This window comes from Sceloporus occidentalis, unplaced genomic scaffold (assembly GCF_023333645.1).
Source record: "Sceloporus occidentalis isolate IW3139 unplaced genomic scaffold, rSceOcc1.0.p SCAF_13, whole genome shotgun sequence".
NCBI classification, from domain to species: Eukaryota; Metazoa; Chordata; class Lepidosauria; order Squamata; family Phrynosomatidae; genus Sceloporus; species Sceloporus occidentalis.
This window is the reverse complement of record NW_028316993.1, coordinates 5867931-5885934: the sequence shown is the minus strand read 5'-3', so window position 1 is coordinate 5885934 and position 18004 is coordinate 5867931. Positions and strand designations below refer to the sequence as shown.

General features: G+C 46.3%; 1 protein-coding gene across 1 annotated transcript; it reads left to right on the top strand.

Moving 5' to 3' along the window:
* Window positions 1–2074: 2074 nt before the first annotated feature.
* On the top strand, window positions 2075–18004 carry CBLC (Cbl proto-oncogene C). The gene is made up of 11 exons (XM_089478157.1): window positions 2075–2362; window positions 5314–5460; window positions 6106–6262; window positions 7863–7984; window positions 9487–9624; window positions 10683–10770; window positions 11690–11821; window positions 13860–14042; window positions 15074–15187; window positions 16162–16324; window positions 16494–18004. The coding sequence occupies exons 1-10, from the start codon at window positions 2085–2087 to the stop codon at window positions 16303–16305; spliced, it is 1503 nt and encodes a 500-aa protein (XP_089334283.1). The 5' UTR covers window positions 2075–2084; the 3' UTR covers window positions 16306–16324; window positions 16494–18004.

Below are 18004 nucleotides of genomic sequence, written 5' to 3'. Positions count from 1 at the left end.
TTTCCATCGTGCAAACTTGGGGTGCAGCAGCCCACGAAATCGCACGCTGCAGTAAATTTGGAAAGCTGACCATGTGCATTTTTGGCGCCTCACAAACTGCACATCCATAGCATTGAGCCACGGCAGTTAAAGCGATGTCAACCAGGGTTACTTCTGCAGTGCGGACGCAGCCTAAAGCAGCGTCTTTGGAGAGCATTCGATGGAGCAATACCGCCCCCAAGTGGCCAACAAGGAATGGCAACCAGAGAGCTCTTGTTTTGCCAGAGTGCAAGGAAGTTTATGCTGAAATAAGTCAATGTCTCAGAAGTGCCATTCCTTCCTTCTGCTTTTTCCTCTGGTTACTTCAAGTGTCTCTCCTTCTCCTTTTATGCCTTTGTCAATAGTTTTCAGGTGAGCAAAGAAAGGTGGGGCTCCCAATATATATATATATATATATATATATATATATATATATAAAAAACAGGTACAAAGAATCACGTCCTCCATTTCACATTTCAGCTCCCAGCCTGTTGTCACCTCTCCCAAAAATGTTGGCCAAGCCCCAAAGACAAACTGGGGCAGTGCAAAAATGGGGTAGTTCCCCAAACCCAGATGAATCCTGGCACAGTCCCAGGTGAACTTTCCTCTCGGCTTCCAGCTCTTCAACGTGTTAAAACTTTGGGTTTAAGGTGTGATCGAAGATCAGCCCTTGGCCCAGAGCTTGGGGAAAGTTGCTTTTGCAATGGAAAGTTACCACTCCCAGAATGTGACTGAGCGGTTGTCTAGAAAAGTAACTTCTCTAACCCCTGGGCTGTCTACACTTTGCTTCTTCTCTACTTCCCTTCCTTCCTTCCTTCCTTTCCTCTTATTTCCTATAAAATAATATGTGGCTGCAGTCAAACCTCTTCCCTTTCCCCCCATAAAGGTTGCTCTCTTTATTGCTGCTCAATCGCCTTAAAGAGTGTGGCCTGTTTGCAAGGAGACCAGATGTCAGCAATATAAATTCATGCTTCCTAGGCGTGCTCAAAATGGAGGGCGTTTTGAAATTCTTCACGGACAGAAGGTTGACATGGAGAACATGTCCTGGAAAAAGAGGAGACCTGGTCACCCCTGCATGTTTGGCAAATATAAGGGACCATGAGGCTTCACTCTGGCCCATTCAGAGAGTATTAATGGAGGACAGAGCACCTTTAGACATGCGCAGAGTGTCTCTCTTGCCCCATTCATTGATCTGTATTCTTCTGGCCCTGGACAGAAGGCTGAGATGGAGGCCATGTCCTGGAAAAAAGAGCACACCTGGTCACACTGGTCTTAAAACCCTGCCCATCCCATATGGTCATTCTCAGCATCGAGGGCATTGGGGAATTCCTCCTGGACACAAGGCTGAAATGTATGTAGGACATGTCCTGGGAAAGGAGGACGCCTGGTCACTCTGGTCATGTGGGAATTCCTCCTGGACACATGCCTGGACATGTCCTGGAAAAGGTCACCCTGGTCCCACATTGGGGGGGAAAGTGTGCCATAAACCGAAGCAGCAAACATTGCCCACTATAGAGGAAGCGGACTTTAAAAACAAGAAAGCTTGGCACGGAGCCCTGCCCTGCCTTGCCCTTTGCCAGCACTGCAGTGGCAGCCCATAAATGCAGCATTGAGCCGCAGCAGGAGGTACATAAGAATAAGAATAATGATCCAGGGCCTGGGAAGGGTGTGATGCCCGTAGGCAGAGAACAAGCCTGTTTGGTGCAGGCAGCAGCCTGCCTGAACCCTCCTCTTTCTTCTTCACACACCTCCCGCCCGCCTGGTGTGTTTGTGGCCATCGCACAGCAGACAGTAGTGTGGTCACACTTGTCAGGGCTCTCTGGGGCTGCTGGGTTGTTTCCTTTGCAGCTCGGCTCGCCCGCCCCACGGCTCCCTTTGCTACCTTTCTCTTCCTCCATCCCCTCCCTGCTGCTTAGGCTGGCACGGCGCCCTGACAAGCCCTCTCTAAAGCTGGCACTGCCTGGGTTAGGCCTCACCTGGGGAAATCTGCCCGCTCTTTCCAGCTGGCCATGGCGACCCAAGCAGGGACTGTCCGGCCCCCTCGGTGGCTCTCGGGCCCCCGATCGATGGAGAAAGCCCTCCAGGGTTTGGCCAAGTTGCAACAGCTGGTGAGCCAGCCTCGCTTGGGCCTCAGGAACAGCCCTCCGCACCTGCCTTACCTGGTGCCCCAGGCGTACCAACACCTGCGGCTGATTCAAGAGCGACACGGGGTCGGTTTGGCCCAAATCGGGGAAGGAGGGTACTTGCTGGTCTTCCTCACCAACCTGCAGGAGAAGATTAAGCAAACCACCCGGCTCTTCAAGCGGGAGAAAGAGGAGATCTTCAAAGAGGGATCCACTGCCAGGTAAAAATAGCACTGAATAGGTGACAGGGGGGACACCTAACAAAGATGAGGTTGCAAACCTGTCGTTCCCAAACTTTGGTCTTCCAGGGCCTCATTCCCACTACCTTTTAAACTGGATCGCAATTCAGTTGGAACAGGTTCAAATGATCCTGGTTCCCACTTTAAATCGAATCAGCGAGGGGAGGCCATGTGCAGATTTTTCCCCGTGTCTTTTTGGATACATTGATTCCGCACAAGTGCGGATCAGAATTGATTTCAATTTGCCCTTCAGCCAGCCAGAGTGGGTCCGTCTTGAACCGATTCATTCATGAATATGAACCAGACGTGGGTTATTTTATGGGGGGGAATGCAATCGGGGCTAATGTAGTGGGAGCCACAAATGTAGTGGGAGCCACACTCCGCTGTCAAATCGATTCATCGATTCAGACTGCAAACCGTTTTTGTAAATGGGAATGAAGACCAGGTGTTTTTGGACCTCTCCTCCCAAAAGCCCCAGCCAGGTTGGCCAACCATCAGGAATACTGGAAGCTGAAGTCCAAAACATCTGGAGGACCAATGTTTGGGCATCACTGGGTTAGGCTCTTCCTGGGTCCTTGGCGTTTGCTGGGTTTTGCTTTTGCAGTGAGTTGCTGACCTAGATGACCTTTGGTGATATCTTCCACTTCAGTGGTTCTGTGAATGCCTTCCCTATGGACTTTGAATTGAGCCCCACATAGGGTTGCCATAATTGTACAACACATAAAGTATCTCAAATTTCAGAAAAGCCATTGCAGCAACTTTCCAACCCATTCCCCTCACCAAAGCTAACCTTCTGAATTATTTTTGGTATATGTTGGGCCCTTGGTATCCGCTAGCGTTTTGTGGATACCAAAATCGGTGGATGCTCAAGTCCCATGAAATGCAACAGCATAATAAAATGGTGCCCCTTGTACAAAATAGCAAAATCAAGTTATGCTTTAAAATATTTTCAAGTGTTGGATGGTTGAATCGTGGATATAGAATCTGTGGAGGCGCAGAGCCAACTGTATCTGCAAAATAAAGGGTCTTTCCATCTCCAGAACTTAATGCAAAGCTGCCTCCGTTGGGTTTTGGCCTCAGATGCAACCATTAGAGGCACAAAGGGCCAGCCAGATGCCTTTCTTTCTTATCTTTTCTCCTTTCTTTCCCTTCCTTTCTTCCTTTGCAAAACAAACAAATGCTTTCTGGTCTGGACCCAAAGAACATTAGCCTAGCAATGTTCATTAGCCTTCCCATCACCGGAACATATTTGAATGAAAACAGTGAGGATGGGGAAGAAATTTCCTAAAGCTCTTAGCAAGGTTTGGTGCTTTGGTCAGTGCTAAGGAAGCCTGGGATTTGTAGTTTGTTGTGGCACCAGAGATCTCTGACACAGAAGGCTGTATTCTCACAAAACTATGAATCCCAGGGTTCCATAGCATTGAGCCAGGGCAGTTAAAGCAGCGTTGCTGCATTAATTCTGCAGTGTAAATGCAGCCTGGGTTAAAAATATTAAACCAGTGTAGCGTAGTGGTTTGAGGACTGGACTAGGACTCAACAGACCAGGGTTCGAATCTCCGCTCGGCCATGACATTTTGCAGAGGTTGAGATGTTGACATTTTGCTGATTCTTCTATTTCCGGTCTTTGCATTTCTAGCCCTTTCCTTTGGCTGCCTTAATTCTATTTCTTAATGCTAAAAACAAAGGTCTTAAGTCATAGCAACTTGGTAACGAAAGGAACATTTCATGGGATTTTGTGCAGAATCTTGGGGTAGCAATAACTTTAATTTGCCCTCCTTCCACCTGTTATACCACTGGTCTTAAAACCCTGCCCATCCCATATGTACACACACCATTTCTGTTCAAATCCAGCTTTATCACTGAGTGCACTTTGAGTCTTTCCTCTCCAAGATCTGGGGCCAGAACAAAGTTATGGACGAAGGAGGAGTTTCTGCAGCCAGTTCTCAAAGGGACTTTGCACCTCTAGAAGGCTTTTTGCTGGACTTTGGTCAGATTTGCAGCAACTGGCAGCCAGGCCATGGCGTTTTGGGACCCAGGAGGGCAGATAATATTCTTTGGCTACCGGTCAAGGCAGAAAGCAAGCCAGGCTGATTTTTCTAACCAGCTTGGTAAATGTTTCTCCTCCAGTCCCCAGATTTCCCATCTGTTTCTCAACATATTTGTTGTTGCGTGACCCTAAAGGGAAATCTATCACAGGGTTTTCTTGCCACGTTTCTTTAGAGGGGTTTTTGCCATGGCCATCCTCTGAGGCTGAGAGAGTGTGACTTTCCCAGGGTCACCCAGTCAATTTCATGTACAAACCTTAACATCTGAATTGCAAATCAATGGTACAGTGGGCCCTTGTTATTTGCTGAGGTTTGGTTCCAGGGCCTCTCTGGATACCAAAATCGCTGGATGCTCAAATCCCATTAAATACAATGGCATAACAAAATGGTGCCTTTTATGTAAAACAGCAAAATCAAGGTTTGCTTTTGGGAATTTTTAAAAATATATTTTCAAGCCTTGGATGCTTGAATCCATGGATAAAGAATCAGTGGATATGGAGGGCTGGTTGTATTTAAAATTATTTATGTCTAGTTTTGAGAGCCAGGGTGCCATAGTGGTTTGAATGTTGGATTCGGATTCTGGAGACCAGCATTTGATTCCCAACTCAGCCATAGAAACCCATTGGGTGACCCTTGGTCAAGTCACACTCTCTCAGCCTCAGGAGAAGACCATGGCAAACCTCTTCTGAACAAATCTTGCCAAGAAAACGCTGTGATAGGTTCACTACAGGGCCGTCGCAAGTTAGGAATGACTTGGAGGCATACAAGAGCAATGACGAGAACAAACGTATAGTTTATGAATTGTTACAGAGATGCACTTCTTGCAACCTCCAGATACACTTTGACTGACAGACAGATCTGCTTTCTGTCTTGCTTTTCCCATTGTAGGAGGAATCTCACAAAGCTTTCGCTGATCTTCAGCCACATGGTGGCCGAGCTCCAAGCCCTGTTTCCCGAAGGGCAGGACCAGGGCAGCAGCTACCAGCTCCACAAACCGGAGGCCCAGTCCTTCTGGAGAGAGACCTGGGGCACCAGGTGAGGCAACGGAGGCCTTCCTTGCAAGGGAGGCTTCAACCTGGGACATACTCTTCCATATTCCACAGATGGAAACCAGGGCCCCATTCATGCTACGAAAATAATCCAGGAGGAATCCGGGTTGAATCCTTGTTGTTTACACACATCCCAAATACACTTGATGCACTTTGGAGGGCTGCCAAAAAACCCCGCTCAACCTAGGATACTCAATACAGTGAACCTGCGCCATATGCGGGCACACTATATGTGACTGTGAGCTTACGCTGAAGCAGTGCGACAAAGAAATGGTATGTGTGTGTCCATGGCGCACACGCTATCCCATGCCGTGAACACACAACCCATTGTTTGCAATGGGTTGCGAGCATACATGGATTTCCCCTTGACGCAGGGGGATCTGGAACCCACTATAATGGGTTTTCCCCCCACAAAGTTTTCTGGAAAGATCCGAATTATTGGCAGCATGAATGAGTTTCCGAATCGATTCAGGTTGCTCTGTATCATTCCTTCGAAGGGAGGCTGCTCCATTTTAACCTGAAATGACGGGATATGTGAATAAAACTAGGGTTAAATAAATAAATATTTATATCCCGCCTCTCCAGATGGATCGAGGTGTCATACAATTATCTTGTCTTTTCTCCTCCACAGAAGTCTGGTCTCCTGGGCCGAATTTCGGGAAGGGCTTCATAGAGTCCACCCTGTGGAACCCGGCGCAATGGCCGTGGCTTTGAGGGCCACCATTGACCTCACCTGCAGCGGACACATCTCCGTCTTTGAGTTTGACGTTTTCAGCCGCCTCTTCCAGGTACAACTCACCAAAATGGACAGGAATTTATTCTGGGGGAAGGGTTGGTATTGAAAGCAATAATAATTGCTTTTGCCAAGTTTGGGAATCTATAAAAGTTCAAAATCACTCGAAACCAAAGCGATGTGAGCATCCTCTGCCTGCCATGGCCGCCTGCAAAGGGTCTTAGGAAACATAGAGTTGGAAGAGACCCCAAGGGCCATCTGGTCCAACTCCTTTAGGACCTTATCACACTAGTGGAATCCAGCTGAGAAACGGGATTGAAACTAGATTTAAATTAGAAAAAACCTGCAAATGCCACGTTCCTGCAAACGTAAAATAATGCGAAGTTAAAGCGTAGGCAAAAGGGACAAAAACGACGTCGTTTCACTTTCGGAACATCCCGAAAGTAAAAAGCTGCAGTTTTTCCCCATTTTGGGTTCACTTTAACTTCGCGTTATTTCACGTTTGCAGGAATGTGGCATTTGCAGTTTTTTTTCTAATTTAAATCTAGTTTAAATCCGGTTTCTCAGCAGGATTTCACTAGTGTGATAAAGGTCCCTAGAGTTGAAAGGGACCCCCAAGGGCCAACCATCCAACGCCATAGACAACCCAGACTGGACCCTTACTTCCTCCACCAGCAATTCCTACTCTCTGGAATTGTGGGGTGGCTGCCAGCCTGAGTTGCCACACTTTAGTGATGCTAACCCTAGTGATGCCACTGGCATAGGCTGCAACTCTTTGTACCCCCAAAAATGCCTCCTTCCCTGCAAGCCCAGTGGATGATCTCTGCCTTCAGCTGGGTTCTTGTTCTCTCCCGCCAAAGGCCCACCATCTCTAAAGAGAATGAGGTCTCTTGACCACGCTGCAGGATGTGGTTTCTGTAGGTCCATCACTCAGAGCTTCCCTCCGTGGGTGGGAGAGGCGGTCAGTCACAGCAGCAAATGGAGCTGCAGACGTTGTCATTTCCGTTTCAGAAAAGTGAAAAAGACTTTGTAGCTCTTAAATCAGATTAAATTTGAGCAAGAGGGTACATGCTTTTGTTTTTTTAAAATCCAGAAGGTTGCTTTATTAAAAGGGGGAGAACAAACACACACTTCGACAAAAGCAGTAGGAGGGCTTTCTATCAAAGATGTTTTATCTGTCTTTTCAACTTTGGGTTGTTTCTAAAACGCTGCCCTCCAGAGTTGGCCACATTGGCCTGGATGGAGCAAGGGTCCACCTAAAGATATGGGGACCTTCCTGTCTTCTCAAGCAAAAGGCCCTGGGGCTCCAGTCTCTGGTACTGCCAGGTAAGATTAGGAAAGTAGAGCTCCTCCTGCCAACCAGAGCGGGCAAGGCTGGCCTAGTTGGACCATTGTTGGTGTGACCCAGTAGAAGACAACCTCCCAGAGCCTTTTGCAAAAGATCCCAGCTTCCAGGAAAGACCCCCACTTGAAACCCTTGAAGGCCATTTCTCCCAGTCAAGAGTCGACAGTCCCAGTCCGGATGGGTCAATGGTCTGACTCAGTTATAAGTCCAGATGGGTCAATGGTCTGACTCAGTTATAAGTCTAGATGGCTCAATGGTCTTCCCATCTCCGGATCACACTCCTCTCCACTTTGTCCCTCCGCAATAACAGCCTTGGCCAACGTTGCTGAAGAACTGGACCTACCTCGCAGTAACGCACCCCGGGTACATGGCCTTCCTCACCTATGACGAAGTCAAGGAGCGTCTCCAAGCCTACACCAAGAAGCCTGGAAGGTAAAGCAGGACCCTTAGCCAGATGAATTTTGGACTCTTCAGGCTCAGAATAGACTTGGGAATGGGGAGGGGAAGAAGAATCCCATACCTTCAACGGTCCCAGTTTGGCAAGGACTGTCCCAGTTAACCCTCTGCCTTCTCACTTTCTCAGTTGGTGCTAAAATGTCCCGGCTTCTCTCTCCTCCTTCCACTTTCTCCCTTTGTCCTCAGCTTCCTTCATGTGCTGCAAACTGAAAATTCAAAGTGCAACTATAGTTTGCACTCCACAAACTCCATGGGGTTCGTGAAGGAAAAGAGTGAGACAGAAGCATGCTCTTCCCAGTCAGCTCAGGTCAAAGCAATCTTCTGCAGCCTCTCTAAGCTTCTGTGTTCTTCCTCATGAAATAGCTTTTGCCATCTGGACCACAATCATGTAGTTGCTTGGCTAGATATGTCCTGGCTTTCATCTGCAACATTGGAGAGCATGGAGTCCATCCATTCCACTTTCCTCTATGTTTGAATTTCTAAAAAATCAGTATTTTCCATCTGGGAGACAAAGACTCTTGCAAGTTTTGGTGGATTCGTGTTAGGATGGAATTTCTCCCACAGTTTAGTGTTAACATGTTAATGCCAACACAAAAGAAAACCTGCAGTCTGTTTCTAGTGTCCCTCCTGGGGCAACAGCTCCCCCTGCTGTCTCCCCTCAGAACTGATCATCAGGTTCTCATAGAGAATCATAGGGTTGGAAGAGACCCCCAAGGCCATCCAGTCCAGCCCCATTCTGCCATGCAGGAACTCACAATCGAAGCACTCCAGACAGATGGCCATCTAGGCTTTGTTTGAAAACCTCCAAAGAGGGAGACTCCACCACCCTCCAAGGCAGCATCTTCCACTGTCAAACAGATCTTACTGTCAGGAACTTCTTTCTAATCTTGAGCAGGAAGCTCTTTTCTAATAGTTTGCATCCATTGCTCCATTGGGTCCTAGTCTCTGGAGCATCAGAAAACAAGCTTGCTCCCTCTTCAATATGACATCCCTTCAAATATTTAAACAGGGCTATCATCATATCACCTCTTAACCTTCTCTTCTCCAGGCTAAACATCCCCTGCTCGTTAAGTCTCTCCTCATAGGGCTTCATGGTTTCCAGACCCTTCACCATTTTAGTCACTCTCCTTTGGACACATGGCTCCAGTTTCTCAATGTCCTTTTTGACTTGTTTTGCCCAGAACTGAACACAATATTCCAGGTGGGGCCTGACCAAAGCAGAATCGAATAGGACTATTACATCCCTTGATCTAGACACTGTATTTTTAGTGATGCAGCCTAGAATCGCATTGGCCTTTTTAGCTGCTGCATCACACTATTGACCCATGTTCAACTTGTGTTCTACTAGGACTTCTAGATCACTTTTGCATGTGCTGTTGTCAAGCCAGGTGTCCCCTATTTTATATCTATTCATTGCATGCCCCCCCCCCCCCCCCCCCGGAGTGTAATACTTCTATGTGTTCTTCTTTCCATCTCAGCTACATCTTCCGACTCAGCTGCACTCGGCTGGGCCAGTGGGCCATTGGTTATGTGACAGAAAATGGAAACATCCTGCAGACGATTCCTCAGAACAAACCTCTCTTCCAAGCATTGAATGATGGACACAAGGAAGGCTTGTGAGTGATGGGTCTCCTGAATGGGATGGAGCTGACTTTGCAGGAATAAAGGGGTTGTTTCCGCAAGCGGAGAGAAATTAAATGATCCACAAATGTGCAATTCAACAACCTTCATCTTTTTTTAACATCACCAGGTTTGATTCCTGAAAGTCAGTGCATGGTGGAGATATATAGGTCTTTGCTTTGTTCTGTCTTTCCATACAAGAATGAATAATATAAATACGTTCTTCCACAGGGTGAGATTGCAAGCTAACTTTCCAATGGTTTTTTTTTGCACATCTCCAAACCTTTTCATGAAAATTTTGTACCCCTAAATATGCAATTTTTAATATGAAAAATTAATCTTTTTTAAAAAGAGAGGAGGTGTTTCCTACAATAAACGGTGTATTTTGATCTGGAATTCACTCTTTTCATTAAAAACAGGTTGGATTTTGGGCAAGGAGGGTTTTAAAGGAGAAAAAAATTTTCTCCAAAATCTCAGATCCCATCCGCTCTGCAGAAATAATGCAGTTTGACCCTGCTTTAACTGCCATGCTACAGAATTCTGGGATTTGTAGTTTTGTGAGATATTTAACCTTTCCTATCAAAGAGCGCTGGCGCCATGACAAACTACAAATCCCAGCATTCCACAGCATTGAGCATGGCATTTAAAGCGGTGTCAAAAGGTATTAATTCTGCAGTGCAGATTGGCTCAGAGCATGAAGAGAGTGTCCTTTTTGGCCAAGGGCAACACAATGCAATTTTTAGGATTCAGCTTCCTTAGGGCCCATTCACACTAGTATACTACTATATACCCTGAAATTTACCCTGGATTAAAAGTAGGTAGCTCATATTGGCACCAGTTTATTCACACTCCAATTGGTGGTTTGCACCCCAGTTCTGGGGCAAATCCTCCTCAGCATGGGTTTTTTGAAAGCAGGATTTCCCCCGTTTCTTTTGAGAAAACCTGGATTATCAGAAGCTAGTCCATGCAAAACTTTATAAACCTCTTTTGTGCCCATTTGCAGTTATTGATGAATTGCAAAACAAATTGTGATGCTTTCTGTCTCATCCTACAGCTACCTGTATCCAGATGGGAAAAACGCCAACCCAGACCTCACAGAGTTGACCGAGGCCGTGCCACGGAACCGAATCCGGGTCAGCCAAGTACGTCTATGCGTAGACACACAAGCACACACACTGCCCTTAAAGCCCCACTTTGGGTGCGTCTACACTGCAGAAGTAATGCAGTCGGACACCACTTGAAGTGCTGTGGCTCCATTCTATGGGATGCGAGGATTTGTGGTTTCACAATGTCTTGTGCCTCTTCTGCCAGAAAGTGCTGGTGCATCACAAAAACTACAGGATTCTGCAGTGATGGAGCCATGGCAGTTAAAGTGGTGCCAAACTGCATTATTTCTACAGTGTGGATGTACCCTTCCTCTACTGCTCTTTTCCATCATTACCAAACTCCTGAAACGCTGGGTTTTTTAAGTGACATACAAAAAGCCTTCCAAAGGAAGGAAAAACCTAAAGGTCTTCATCGGATGCCTTGTTTCCTTGGTGTCAGAGGTTGGGCAGGTGCCTGTTGGGAGAGGGACCTTACGTATGGTGGTACCACATTGCCAAGGAGGAACACAACACAACACAACACAACACACACACACACATATCAAAGATATAGCCATGTTAGTCTGTAGAATCAGTATGTAGAGAGATCTTTGAGCAGCTTTGAGACTAACTGAAAGAAAGAAGTTGGTAGCATGAGCTTTCATAAACTTCAGTCTACTTCCAAAATGCATCTTCAGTCTAGGAAAGCTCATGCTGTCTCAAAGGTGCTACGAGTTCTATCTACTGTATCTATCTATTCTATCTATCTATCTATCTATCTATCTATCTATCTATCTATCTATCCATGATAGTACACCATACACACACACACAATGCCCAGGGTGCCCTAATGTCTTCACTAGCTTTGGGCACATGGCAACATGGAGGAAGGGGCAACCTCCAGATGTGTTAACCAGCTGGGCAGAGATGGGAGTCCTGATTTCTGACAGCTGAGTTTCCTTGCATTGCATTACAGGAGCAGTTTGAGCTGTACTGCCAGGTGGGCTCCACCTTCCAGCTATGCAAGATCTGTGCCGAGAACAACAAGGACGTCCGGATCCAGCCTTGCGGTCACCTCTTGTGCCGGGGCTGCCTGGACGCCTGGCAGGTCAGTCCCTAACCTCTGACCCTTTTTGACCCCCAGGATGGAGGGACCAGGAGGCCACGTTGGGCAGCCGCTGCAACAACGTGGAAATCCAAGAACTTGGAGACCCAAACCAGAGAATTTGGGGAAAGTTGTGGGGTTTTGGGCTATGGGGCCAAGTTCTGGAAGAGTTTATTCCTGACCTTCCAGAACACCATCCCATAGCCCACAAAAAACTATGAATGCCAGCCGTGAAAGCCTCCGACTTCACAGTTTGGGGAAACCTTCTTCCTCTTCTTCTACATCTTCTCATTCTTTTTCTTCTTGGATTTTCTCTTATTTTTCTTCCTCTTCTTTTTTCCTTCTTTTTCTTCCTGTTATCATTATTTCTTCTCATGCTTCCTTTTCTCTTCCTCCTATATTTCCTCTTCCTTGTGTCTAGACTGACTCATGGAAAGGCGTAACTGTTTTGGACTACATCTCCCATAATTCCCCAGCCATGCGTGACCACTGACCATTCTGGCTTGGGGATTCTGGAAGCTGTAGTCAAAAAAGTGACTTTCCTGAACACTGAAATCTGCATGTCTTTTTCCTCATCAGAGCTTAGGGAAAGGATTACTGATTTGGATTACAGTTCCCAGAATCCCCCAGCTAGGCACTGCCCACTGTTTGTGACAGGCTGGGGATTGTGGGAATTGTTTTCCAAAAAGTATCTCCCCAGAATCTGAAACATGAACGCTTCTTCTCCTTTCCCAGGTCTTGCGGTTAATGTTTGAGGCTACAAGTCCCAGCATCCCCCAGACAAGCATTGCCCAGCTGATCATGCAAACTTGGGGATTCTGGGAGTTGTAGTCCAAAAGAGAACTCTGGCTCTTTCTTCTCCCTTAAAGCTTGGCTTTAATGCTAGTCTCTCCTCTTCTGTTCATACGTACCCAGAGGGTTTTTGTTCAGTTAATAGATAAACAAAGCATGGAAGAGGGAAAGTCCCAACGCTGGTTAATATTCATTTCCTGCAACGGCTTCAGCAAAAGCCCTTTATTAAAATTAAAGGGGAAAAAGAGCCTTCTTGTCATTCATGTTCCGGGTGAAAGAACAGGCAAGGCTTTGAGGCTCCTATTTCCTTTACCTGAAGGGGCATTCATTGAGTTCCATATAAATGGCATCATCCAAGGCAGCCGGGTTGGGAGGGAAAATTGGGGACCCAATAACAACAACAACAACAACAACAACAATAATAATATGCAGTAGGCCCTTGGTCTCTGCTGGGGTTTGGTTCCAGGACCCCTTGTGGATACCAAAATCAGTGGATGCTCAAGTCCCATTAAATACAGCGACATGGTTAAAAGGTGTCCCTTATACTAAATAGCAAAATCAAGGTTCGCTATACGTACTTTTGGAATATTTTCAAGCCATGGATGCTTGAATCCGTGGATAAAGAATCCGTGAATACAGAGGTCCAACTGTACTTATTATCCTAAAATACAGTCGGCCCTCCACATTTGCAGCTTTGCCTTTTGCAGGTTTGATGATTCACTGATTTCAGTACTGTGTTCTCTTTGGGAACTGTGCAATTTGCCTGGAATTTGACCATAGAGGCATGCTGGAGGACCTAGTGACTCCTAGAGAGGACACTTCTCTAGGCATTTGTAGGTCCTCCTGCCGTCAAATTCCTACAGAGGTTGACCATAGAACTGCTAGAGCCAGAGATTCCTAGAGAGGGGTCCTCTCAGGTTAAAAGTGGTTTATATTTGGGGGGAGGTCCACTATCATTGGGGTCCAGAACCCCTAACCCCAGCGAATGTAGAGCGCCCATTAAAAATGAAACCCTCAACCAGTGGCTACCCATCTTGGCCACCTTAGGCACACTCTGCAACTTAATCCGGCGAATCAAAGAGGAATGAATTGAGTTGAAAAGGATGCTGCAATGCCTTTGTCACAGCATCCCTTTCCTAGCATTACAGGTGACTGGGCCTTACCTGGCCTGATAGATGGGTGCGTTTGGAGCCTTGGCTTTGGCTGGGGGAGCCGACCCTAACAGAGCCCTTTCTTGGTGCCCTGGCAGTTCTCCGAAGCGCACACGTGCCCCTTCTGCCGACATGAGATTTGGGGCCACGAGGACATCGTCGTGGACCCCTTCAGCTACAAAGAGGAGCCCCCCGGGACGGAAGAAGACGGGGATGAAGGGGACCTGGAAGACGTGGAGTCTGTCTTGCAGGAGCTGGCCACTTTGCAGCAAGAGAAAGAGGTCAGGATGAGCAGCGGAAGGAATAACGGGGAAGTTCGCAAAATATTCGGCAATTTATTTGTTTTATACAAAAACATTGTATTTCTTGAGTGTCGGGAAATGCCAATGAGGCAAAACCTGGACAGACGCAAATCTTTACAATTTGAGACCTAGAGCACATATACACTATAGAAATAATGCACTTTGGCACCAATTGAAGTTCTGTAGTGCAATCTGATGGAATCCAGGGATTTGTAGTTTTAAATACCGGTAATATAAAATGATATATGATATGATATGATATGATATATGATACAGTAGGGCCTTGGGCTCCACTGTGGTTTGGTTCCAGGACCCCTTGTGGATACCAAAATCAGTGGATGCTCAAGTCCCATTAAATACTACATCATGGTTAAACGGTGTCCCTTATATTAAATAGCAAAATCAAGGTTTGCTATACATAGTTTTGTAATATATTTCAACCCATGGTTCTTTATCCTTCTGTGCCAAAGATCTCTGGTGTCTCCAAAAACACTATAAATCCCGCGATTCTGTTGGATGGAGCCATGGCAGTTAAAGTAGTGTCACACTACATTACGTCTACAGTGTAGTTGCACCATTATTCTGTGCAAAATTCGTCCATGGTGTGTGTGTGTGCGCGCGCACACACACATTTGTATAGAAAGCAGCATTTTCTGCATACAAAAATAATATTTAATAGTATTTTCTGAACAAGTAAGGAAATATTAGTTTCTGCACAAAAATGCTGGTTTTCCCCACCCATAAAATGCTGTTTTTGGAGAATAAAAACTCACTTGCAAATTTTGTGTAGAGTAAGCTTCAGACTGTGAAAATAGTCTTCAAAAACTGGTTTCTGGCAGCAGGAAGAAAACTGCAGCAATTACTGTCTGCTTCCTTTGAGAATGAAATTAGCAAAGAGAGATATCCTTTGTCAAGACTGGGACTGAGGAGGGAATAGAAGAGGGATCGCATGAAAACTGAAGAGGGAGTTACTCCATCTGAATTATTAACCCTGGACTTTCTCCTTCCAGATGTCTGGAAATGCCATTTCCTCACCCTGCCCAGACCCCGAGTTCGAGATACCCCCAGTCCCCCCTCGAACGAATCTTCCACGGCAGAAGAAAGTCCCCAATCCAGATTATCAGGTGAGTGAAGCCTTGGGTGCAAATGCAACCGATACCTTTTGGCTGTCTGGTTTCCATTTGGGGAGCCCAGCTTCTCAACAATGCTGCTTGCTGACTTAAAATGATGGTTGAGCTTTTGGTGGGCTTAAATACAAAGCAATTGTCAGAAGTGTGAACCGACTCTGCCTTGAAAGGGTCCTGCTAGCAAGGATGATGGGAACTGCAGTCCAACAGTCAAAGTTTTTTGTGAGTCTCTCTTTTTAGGAAAGGCAGGTATCCATAAACTTTTCAAAGAGGATAACTACTCACAGGGCCGGTACATGGCCTCCCCTGCGAGTGCAGATTTGAACCCTGGCTTCCTTGGGTTTTAATCCAACGCTCCAACCATTACACCATACTAACTCTTGAATTTGTTCAGAGGAGGTTTGCCACCATCACCATCCTCTGAGGCTGAGAAAGAGTGTGATTTTCCAAAGGACACCCATTGACAATCCATGGCTGAGTGGGAATTTGAACCCAGGCCTCCCAGAGTCCTACTAGTCCAATGTTCAAACCATGCTGGCTTCTACCTTCAAGCTGCGGGCGAAGTAACCCAGGGAACACAAGCACCGCAAATGGAAGCCTTCCTGGTGTGAATGGTTTTCAATATCTCATCTTCTGCAATGCTAGAAATGTGGGGACTGAAGGAAAATTTCATTTGAGGGTTGGCAGTCCAGCATGGCATAGTGGTTTGGATATTGGACTACAACTCTGGAGATCAGGGTTTGATTCCCCGCTCGGCCGTGAAATCCATTGGGTGACCTTTGGCAAGTCACACCCTTTCAGCCTCAAGGGAAAGCAATGGCAAACCTCCTCTGAACAAATCTTGCCAAGAAAACCCCATGATCAGGTCGCCTTAGGGTTGCCGTAAGTCGGGAAAAACCGGCTTGAAGGCACACAACAACAAGAGTCCTACACCGCTTGCTGACTCCTACTCTTCCTCTTCCTCTGTTCAGAGTGGATCTTCTGCCCACTGGGTCCGTAATCGTCCCTTGCCAAGGTTGCCCCAGGAATGCCCACCTGGCTCAGTCTCGTGGGACACCCCGGCACCCCCTCCGATTCATGAGGGGCACCAGGAACCCCAACAGCTGGGCAGATGAGAGCCACAGAGACACTCAGGTGAGCTGGGAGGAGGAGGAGGCATCTTTCCAATCGATAGATTAACCAATACAAGCTTATTGGTGATACATAGAGAAGACATGCATGTTATGCATTGATGCCAGACTGAACCCCAAATCTGAATGACGAGAGATTTTGCAGAGACTTCCTGTACATCCTTCTAATGCAGGTGGCAGAAACTGGGCCAACCTCCAGATGCGATGGAAGTGCAACCACCAGCGTGTCTCTCCTACCAAAACTGTGAAACATACAACACATCATTGCTGGCCTGGATTGCGCATGGGTCAATTCACTTGGACCGAACTGCAAGATGGTGTACCTCTAGTAATGGTTCAAGGTTGAACTCTAGTCCTCTGCTCTCCCTTTTCATACCGACAAGGGGAAAAGAAAGATCATTCTCAACCTGTCTCTTCATCTCACTGTCTCAAACAATATAGATTTCCTTTGCTGAGAATGACGGAATCTGAGGAGACAGAGCCAAGTGGAAAGGTTCGGCTGCTCCAGGACCTTTCTGGACAATGTGGGGTGGATTTCCCACAGACGAAATGCACAGGAATCACTACCCTGCCTGGACTTGGATGCTGATCCAAATAACCATTGCAGTCAACATGAAGCCATGCAATGCTCAAGCGCAATTGCTGGGAAAGAGGTTGATTCTCGCTCTGATGGATGCAATGCAACCATTATGTCCAATGTCAGTCATTATCTTAATGCCAAGGTCTCCATGCCATTGCCACCAAGTGAGTCATAAGCACCTTGCTTCCCTTTCCAGTCTACTTATGCCTTACAAGAAATTACACTGTATTTGTTTTCAATTTTTGGAACCTACCTTGAGTCCCACTTTTGTGCAATCGGACCGATGCGCACTGGTCCTCATGCACATTGATCACTTTGCTGGCTATGCTATGTAGTAGTGTAATAGCAGCCCTTTACTGGATACAGATGTTACAAAACTGCCCAAATTTAACCCCTGAAGATGTAACTCCACTTAAAAGAATTCCCAACAGGATTTTTAACTGCTTTATTCTTTGCTTTCCCAGAGACGGCAAGCCAAGGAGTCTGTATTTTAAAAACCTTGCCTGCCCAGATTAGTTTCCCTGCCGTTTCGGCACCCTTAAACACCTGCAACCACATTTTATCATTATTGTTTAGAGGGGGTTTATTATTTGGATGGGTGATGTTCCTCGCTTTGTCCAGCAGGTGGCACTTGGAGCCTGGAGGCCAAAGCTGTGGCTTCAAGTTCACACTTGCGCAAAAACACATTCAACTTTGGAAAATCAAAATAAAACCGGATTCCCTGTGTATTATGGATGCTGATAGATGTATGGATCAAGGGGAGGGAGAGTTAAAGGGGCCCGGCTAGTAGTTGCTGAAAAATTCATCACTATTAAAAATTCATAAAGAAAAGTCAATTTTTTAAAACATTATCCCCTGAACTTTGAAAGGAATATCTGAGAGCCTTGCAAGTATAGGATCATTATATTCTCCTCCTCCTCCTTCTCTTCTTCCCTCCTTCCCTTTCCACTTTTTTTTTATGGCTCCCCTGTTTCTCATGAACCTTCAAAAATCAATCTGCAATGGAGAGATTGGAAGGCAAAGTGTTTGGAAGGCAATGTTTAGGAATGTGGCCAACTATGTTTCTCCAGAAGTAGAATAATAAATACGTTTCTCTCACTGCCA

Coding starts and splice junctions, on each gene's coding strand:
- CBLC (XM_089478157.1), top strand. CDS start 2,085: ATGGAGAAAGCCCTCCAGGGTTTGGCCAAGTTGCAACAGCTGGTGAGC. Junction 6,263..7,862: donor TTTTCAGCCGCCTCTTCCAG/GTACAACTCACC, acceptor CCGCAATAACAG/CCTTGGCCAACGTTGCTGAA. Junction 15,188..16,161: donor TCCCCAATCCAGATTATCAG/GTGAGTGAAGCC, acceptor TCCTCTGTTCAG/AGTGGATCTTCTGCCCACTG.